Raw genomic sequence first — 8,767 nt, 5'->3', positions numbered from 1 at the left:
CCCCCACACCCTCCCCAGCCGCTCCCGCCTCGCCCGCCCCCGACTCCCCTCCTCCGCCTCCACCTCCGCCTCCTCCTGCTCCTGCCGCCGCCGCCGCGGGCTCCGGGGCCGACCAACCCCGGCGCAACCTTTAGCCAGAGACGGACCTCTCCCTGGATCCTGTACCCGGCGGGCGGCCGCGCGCCCTCGCCCAGACACCCCCAAACGCCATGTCACGGCCCCCAGCCATCCGCGCGGCCCGACCTCCGCACCCTCCAACACGGGGAACCGCAAGGAATTTTTTTTAAGATTCCAACCTCTCCCCCAACCCCCGATAAAAATCCCGGCATCCACACTACTCCCCACCTCTCTTCTCGCGCCCCCTACCCCCAGCAACCCGGAGTGCGGAGGGGAGGGGGAAGGAAAAGGGAAAAAAAGCCCGATCCCAAGGAAAAAAGAGGGGGGGTGAGAGAAAGAAAGAAAAAGAGAATAGAAAGGGCACGGGGCTGATCATCACCAACATGGCTGCCTCAGCATAGACCTAAACGAGGAGTAACCCGGGCTGTGTCTTTGTCAGTTTCACCTCTGTAACCCTAAACTAATGCAGAAAACAACGGAGGAGGCTGCGGAGGGGAGAGAGGAGAGGGAGGGCGAGAAAATGGCAAGAGAGGAGGTGGAGAAGGGATGACTTACGTGAGGGAAGGCGCTTGGGCTGCTCCTGCTTCCTCCTGGGCATTTTCCCCCTTTTCTCACATTCTCCTCCTTGGTTAATGTGAGATCAAATAAACCCCCGTGGGGGCAGAGAGGCAGACACTGGCAGGAGCGGGGAGGTAGTTGGGGGGCGGACGGGCGGGCAGGGGGAAACCCCTTCTCTCCGGTGTGTGCAATGGGTTGAAGCTTGTTTCCTGGAGCCAGAAGAGGGGTTTTCTTCTTTTCTTTCCTTTTTTTTTTTTTTTTAATTTTTGGTCGTGCACCTGGCTTGTCCCCGAGCGTAATATTCTTCAATGGAAACGGATCTAATAGGTGTGAGTGTGTGTGTGTCCTATGCTCGCGTGTGTGATGGGAGGTATAAATAAATGAGTGCCGGTGCGGCGGTGTCTATGGCCGCGCTCTGTGTCTCCGAGCCCCTAACACTAATGTCGGGATCAAAGGGCAGCGGCGGCGGCAGCACAGCTCACAGCTCGCTCTCTTGCTCTCTCTCTCTCTCTCTCTCGCTTGCTCGCTCTCCTCTCGCTCTCTCTCTGTCACACACACACACTCACACACACAGAGGCACAGACTGAGGGAAAGAGCTAGACACACACACATACACAGAGAGCAAAGAGGAAGGTGCCCTAAGGCTCCCAGGGCGGACTCAGCCTCGGATTTGCAACCGCTCAGTCTGGAAAGAATGGGGGGCGCGCGTGCGGGGGTGGGATGGAGTTCTTCGAATTTATCACGCTACTGGCCAAATCGAGGGGGGAGAAAGTTTTTCCCACTCTTTAAACAACGATTAGTTCATTATTCTTACTGGTTTTTAAAAGTAAATAGATTTTTCTCTTAACTTTGTTTTGTTTATTAAGCTACATTTTGTTCTGTATAAAATTCACCAGGCTTTTGTCACCAAAAGAATCGCTCTCTCACCCCATCACCTTAAGTTTCTGAAAGTTGTAGTCTCCCACACACTCTCCAAAAACATTCCAATAAAAATAATGTTAAAAATAAAAAGATAACATATGGTGAAATCAATAACTAGATTGACGGAATAAGTGCCCGGTTTTGGAGTGCCCAGTGAAGTTAAAACTGAAAAATACTGCCTAAATGAAAATTACAGCTCCTTGACAAAGGGGGAAAAATAAGATTAGGTCACCCCTGATGGTTGATTTAACTGCTACATGATACTCCTACAGTGCACACAGCAATCTTGACTTTTGAAATTTGCTTTTTTTTCCTGCTCTAATGCAGGTATATGACGCTTACCCTGAAGCAATTCCAGTGTGCATTATGAGCCCAATATAGCAGTTTTCATTAACTGATACATACTTTCATTACTTTACAAATCACACATCTTCCTTCAAAGAGAGACATAAAGGGGAAAGATAGAAAAGGACGGGTCTCACTCTAGCACAAAAGGCACTTGGTGAAAGAGGACTGTTCTCTTTGTGACTTGCAGTCATTTGGATAAAAGTTCACTCAGAGGTTGTTAATGATTTAAACTCCAAAACCTGCTACTATAATTGAAGCAGAAAATGGTCTGAAGAAGAGTTGTTTCATAAAACTCTCTTTGTAAGAGGAAACTTTGAACTTAGCAGAATACATTATATGTCATGAGTCAGATGTGGCTAAAAAATAAAAAAGGTGCATTATTTAACTACATCTTCCCTTTTTAGCTTTTTAAAAACTCTGACTCATCATCTTATTATGTTAAATATTTTCCTATCAATTCTAAAATAGAATTTTTTCGCCAAAGTAGGTAAAGGCACAGTGAAGATATAGAACAGTAAATGACACTATATTCACTTACATGGATAACTGATGGTTCTTTGATGTTCTGACTTAATTCTCACAACTCCAGTGGTGTGTTAATGAGGGCCATGGGGGTTATGTCCCTACACACCCCTTAAAAAATAACAATAAGTCTTTATATTGAACACTTTTGTTAGAAAAGCTTAAAGTGTGCTGTATCTCCCAGAAGATGTTTTTCATTGATAATGAAATCTCAGGATAAACCCCTCCCTGCCAACTTCCCAAAAGATCTAGTTTACCTGTGACAAGTAATGTTATCTGAAGCAGGTTCTGAAACACCTACTTGATTCCAGTCAAAACCCAGAGTGGAGAATAGTCAAGTTGAAAAGGGAACATCATCTAAACCAATTCTTCCTCGAATGTTGGTTTAAGAAAATTGATAGTTAAGTTTTGCTGTGTTAGAATTTGAAATAGGACTATCTTTCACATCAGATCAAACTCAATTTGCCAGGCCTTCGAATATTCTCCATCGCTTTGGACTTGAAATTAATGTCATTGTTGTTGTTAGTTGTTATTGAGTCAGTTCTGACTAGTGGCCACCTCATGTGCACAGTAGAACTGCTCCATGGGGTTTTCAAGGCTGTGACCCTTTGGAAGCAGATCTCCAGGCCTGTGTTCCGAGGTGCCTCTGGGTGGGTTCCAGTCGGAGCCCATTCATTCCAAATAGACTCATTGCCCTGAGTGAGCAGGATCTTTAAACCTAACAAGGGGTAAACAGAATGGTCACAGCACTCCACCACTGCTCCCTCGGAATCTTTGCCTAGAATGTTGAGGATTATTATTCTGTATAGACATACCAACACATTTTCCTGAATTGCTATGACTCTTTACAATGCTTTAAAAAAAAAACAAACCCATAGCCCCTTGCCGTCGAGTCAATTCGAAATCATGGCGACCCTCTAGGACAGAGTAGAACTGCCCCATAGTGTTTCCAAGGCTGTAATCTTTACAGAAGCAGACTGCCACATCTTTCTCTCGTGGAGCGGCTGATGGGTTCAAACTGCCAACCTGCTGACCTTTCGGTTAGCAGCCGAGCGCTTAACTACTGCAACTATAATTGAAAACACACTTTAGGCCCTTCCTCAAAGCAGAGTACAGTTCCTGGGGCCTTTTACAAGCATAGGGCAAATGCTATCAGCTTTTATTGTGTATGTGATCTATCAGTAGCAGAGTTTTTTTGTTTTTTTTAATGAACTTGTTTATACCTCTACCTCTTTCCAAAAATAATTTGAAATAGTATACAGCAATAGAAAATGGAAATAAGGACAGCCTAGTTTCTGTTTAAATCTCAGGTTGGTATCTCTCCACTACAAAGCACTCTTCAAGGGCGCATTCTCTCATCCACAATTGCTGAATCCTCAGGAAACACAAGCTAATTTTAATGTTAGACTAATCTAAACTATCAGGAAGAGAAATAGCTAGAGATTACTACAATGGATTTCAAAATCAAATTAATAATTTCAGGAATGTACACAGTTTGGATACACATACACATGAACCATTGGTTTGGATTATTGTTGACCATAGTCATCAGATTGAAATTCTCAATTTGACTCACCCCCATGGACCAAGCTTTTAAAAGCACATTTTATCTTAATAATTATAGTACTCCTTCCGCCCCCATCTCCATCACCTCTCAGATGTGAGATTAAAATAGATTTTCTCAAAAGTGTTCATTCTAAAAAGATGCTTCATAAACACCCACATCCGCAGGAGTAAGTTCTATCCTAGCCCAATTATTGCTAAGGGTGGATAGATAGACGGAACTCTTCTCCTAGAATAGCATTCAGCCAAGTGTGGTCTGCAGAGGTGTCCACGTGGTGAAAACTGTCTTCATAATAGTACTAAGATGTTATTTGCCTTTCTCTCTGTCTTGACTTCTGCACTGATAATGCAAAAGCAATGGTGGGTAAACCTGTTGGTACCTTAGCACAATCAAGGCAGTGGCACCAAAATGTATTGGTAGTCACTCTGTTTTTCACCAAAGTGGGGCAGAAGGAGGTTTATTTAAGAATGTCCTTGATGAAGCAGTAAAAAATTATTAATCTTATTAAATCTCTACGCTTGTGTAGAAGACTTTTTAATATTCTTTGTGACCAAATGGTAGGTACATATAAAGTACTTTGCTGCATACCAAAGTACATCAATTGTCTCAAAGAAAATCACTTTTCAGATTGTTTGAAATAGCTGCTTTTTTCATGTGTTTCTCAAAAAATGAATGAAGTAAGTCTGTAATTTCAAGGAAAGCAATGGAGAGTACTTTTTGACAATGATATTTGCACTTCCAAGTGAAAATTAGAATTTTAGATAACTTATATCCATTACTGTGAGTTTAACAGCTTCCTAATACTCAGAGATTTTTCTGATGATACGGGCAGTAATATTAATAAATGTGGCTTTTTGATACATTTTGGAAGATCTGCATACCTCAGTGAACCAATATTTTCCAAATGACCAATGCATGATGCTGTAAAATCATGGTATAGTAAAAGATCCATTTAAAGTACAGGATAGACCAATGGATTTTAATGTAAGAGAGTATGAAAAGCTCATTGATATGATTTCAGATTCCACATTGTAACTAACTTTAAGAAACTACCCATTCATCAAGTTATGGTGTAGTATCAAAGAAGAATATCCACAATTATCTGAAAAGGCTATTAAAATACTACTCCCTCTTCCAATTGCATATCTGGGTGAGGCTGAATTTTCAGCATGTCCATATTCAACCAAAGCAATATGTCACAGCATATTGAATGTGGATGAAGATATGAGAATCCAGCTGTCTTCTATTAAGCCAGACTTTAAAAACATTTGCAGAAATATAAAACAATGCTACTCTTCTCACTAATTTTTTTTGTTTTGAAAAATATAGTTATTTTTCATACAATATGTTACTTGTATTGAGTTTATTAATGGATTGACATAATAGTCAAAACAATGGACTCAAACATACCAATGATCATGAAGAGGGTACAGTACCAAGCAATGTCTTGTTCTATTATACATATGGTCACTGTGAGTTGGAGCTGACTCTATGGAAACTAACAACAACATTGAGTTTATTATTGTTACTTATAAATGAATTAAAAAAAAATTTTAATTCCACAGTTTTAATGTCAGTATCAATACAGTCAATATAAATAGACATAGCCCACATAAGCAAGAGCTCTTTGGAGTCCTCAACAACTTTTAAGAGTGTTAAGGAGTCCTGATTTCAAAAAGTTTGAGAACTACTGCCCTAGAAATTAAGATGCAGTTAAAGAGAAAAAAGAACTTCCAGGGATGTCTTACTAGAGGTCTCAGAATCCAATTGTAAATAAGCTTACCCTTCCCATAAAATGAAGGCCAGTTATCCCTTGGAACTGAGAGTTGGTTCTGTATACCCCCAGCTGGGCTCCCCCAAAGAGATCCCTTATGAGATGCAGGGAGAAATGGGTGTCTATTCAGTTTTGGAAAGGGCTGTTTAGCCACGCAGGGAGGCTGATTACTCTGAACAGAGAGCCCAAGTCTCTTCTGGCTTCCAGTTCTCTAGGAAAGTAAAACCAGAGGATCCCTCCCCTCTCCCCAGGCCTGAGCAATCTGCCTCAAGAGTTAAGGCAGGGACACTCTTTAGCCCAAAGTTGCTCCAAGCCTGACATTTTAAATAATGAGTGCTTGTCCCAAAGCATAGATAGGGGTCTGGCATCTCGCCTGGCCTGGACCTCACGTGTTGTAAATCAGTATCTGGTGACGATGACCAGCCATACTTCCCAGATGGGGAAGCTTTTGCTCTAATCTGTCCTTGTGTTCTTAGGAAGCTGGAGCCTGGCTGGGATCAGTAAGTTTTGTCACAATTTGGACAAACCATGCTTTCAAGAGCAGTTGATATGCAAACACGTGACCTGACAGAGAACCTGGCAAAGAAAACGCTTCTGGGCATTTTTGTGCTTAAGACTTTTCCCTTAAACATCTCTCCAGTAGTTCTTCTGCTCAGCCACATGTGAACACTCTGAGTACAACATATTATTTAGATTAGGTGAATCCTGGATCTCTGTGGCCTATGCTTCCCTCACCTGGTCTATCTTTCTAGCTCTTATGCTTGGATCACTCAGTCTTTCTTGTTTGCTCCTGACTCCATCACCAATTTGGCATGAAACTCTTATCTCCCAATCATTATTTGCCAGGATTCTTAGCATCTCTCTATCAGTTTCCTTGGGTTTTTATTTATTTATTTAATTTTTTTTGTCCGAGTGGATAAAATCTCCCCTGAGCAGCTGCTCCCCACTTTCATGCATTTTCAAACTGATTTGTCTGATCACTTATTGTACTGCTTTCCTGCCTGACCCAGACACCCTCTGACCTGCCTCAAATCATACTGCTGTCTCCTTGCCCGTCCCCACGTGCATTGTGGCTTCTTTCAGGCCCTGTCTCTGGCTGCAGTCAGCTCTGATTCAGTTTCTCTATGACATGTCTCTTTTCCTTTGTCAATTCTTCTCCCCATCCCTTTCATCCACTGTGGTCCACACACTTGGGGCATCTTGGCAAGGTTGTTTATCCAACCTACATGTCAAGCAACTTCCTTCTTAGAATACAGTGCTATGTGGCATAATGCTATTAGAATAACAAATGACAAAGTCATTGCAAACCCAGACTCAGGAGTTTTGTTGTTGTTAGCTGCTGTCCAGTCAGCCCTGATTTGTGGTAACCCTATATGCAACAGGATCGGGCCATTGTGATTTATAGGGTTTGCATTGGCTGATTTTTTTGTAAATTGATTGCCATGACTTCCTAGTCTGTCTTAGTCTGTCAGCTCCACTGAAACCTGTTCAGCATCATAACAACACACAACAAGCTTCCACTGACAGATGGGTGGTGGCTATGCATGAAGTGCATTGGCTGGGAATTGAACCTAGGTTTCCTCATGAAAGGCAAGAATTTTACCACTGAACCATCAATGCCACCTCATCATTTTTGGTGATTCCCGAATAAAGTGGGATAGAAATCAATCAAAAACCTTCCTGTGGATTTCCCTATTACTCTCCCCTCCATGATACCTGTGTCTGCTGTCTCTAGTCACACTAGTCTACCTCCATCCCTGGAATTCCACATCTGCCTCTGTCCATATTTATGCCAGATTTTACGTAGTTGGGTATCTCATGGGAAGTAGGACCAAGTTACCTTGAACTCCAACTGTGTCTTTTTGGTTGTTGGGGGATTGGCTATGCCTTTTAGTGGATTTAAAGTCCTTTCATATAAAACAGCAACTGGTAATGTCTTATACATGGGAGTTAGCTATGTTCCCTCTCTTCATCATTTAATCTTATACTTTAATAGTTTTAATAAGGAGGAAAATTAAAATCACAGAACTTTAAGGCCAGAAGATGTTTTACAGATCACTTTGTTAAACCCTGGTATTTCACAGATGAGAAACCAGAGACTGAAATGATGCTGAGTGATGTTCCTGGCTGAGCTCTGACTAGTGAGTCCACCACTATTCGAGAAAATTAGAGCTAAAACAGGGTAATGTGAAGGCATATTTGCACATTCTGATGGATTTAAGCAAACCAATTTTGCAACCCAGAACTTAGAAGCATTTGACATAGCAACATATAAAATAAAAGAACTGAGTGCTTTTAAATATTATACATGGAAAATTTAGCTTGGGTTTAATATTGTTTGGTTACCTTCCAGAACATTCTTTTAAATGTGAATGAAATGTAGCTATCAGGGCTAGAAACTTTCACAAAAAAGCAAATAAAAATGCTTATTTCAAAAACCACAGAGAGAAACTTTATTGAGAACGTAGATACTCTTGATTAAAAACTGGTAACCCTTAAGAAATTAGGCAGGGGAAGGGAGTGTAACATCCTCTGAGTAGAAACCCTGCAAATAGTTTTCAAAATAAAATGTTTATGCCTTCATGTAAAAAAGTGCTTATGAAGCCAAGGTCCAGATTCCATTTCAATGTTAACTAGCGGTACACTTAGCCTTGGCCAATTGTCTTGTAACTTCTTTCAGTGGGGTTCCTAGGTAGTCTGGGAAGAGCATCAATGTATCAGTGCAGATCCATTAAGCTTAAAGCACCCAGCCCAGTTCCCTGACAGCAGTTCAACAGGGGCCTTTGCACAACAGAAGGACAGACAGCAGCAGCAGGCTTCAGAAGACTCATCCTCCTTCCATGATGTATTTGGGAGTCCGTATCTGAGGGACAACGGGGAAAAAGGGGAAAATTCCCAAAATGTTCGAGACAAAAATGATTCCTATGAATTGCTCAAAAAAACCCAGAAAGGAACAGAATGAA

General features: G+C 41.8%; 1 protein-coding gene across 2 annotated transcripts in view; it reads right to left on the bottom strand.

The window, feature by feature from the left end:
- The window catches only part of ZNF827 (zinc finger protein 827), a 199,308-nt gene extending 198,056 nt beyond the window's left edge, over nucleotides 1-1,252 (bottom strand). For both annotated transcript variants that reach the window (XM_004378845.2, XM_012556243.1), the window contains exon 1: nucleotides 673-1,252. In XM_004378845.2, coding sequence (XP_004378902.1) covers nucleotides 673-715 — 43 coding nt within the window. In that variant the 5' untranslated portion in view covers nucleotides 716-1,252. The remainder of the gene's footprint in view (nucleotides 1-672) is intronic.
- Between the last annotated feature and the right edge of the window lie 7,515 nt (nucleotides 1,253-8,767).

The sequence above is a fragment of the Trichechus manatus genome, unplaced genomic scaffold, assembly GCF_000243295.1.
Source record: "Trichechus manatus latirostris isolate Lorelei unplaced genomic scaffold, TriManLat1.0 scaffold00059, whole genome shotgun sequence".
In the NCBI taxonomy this organism is placed as follows: Eukaryota; Metazoa; Chordata; class Mammalia; order Sirenia; family Trichechidae; genus Trichechus; species Trichechus manatus.
This window is presented reverse-complemented; position numbering and strand designations above follow the sequence as displayed.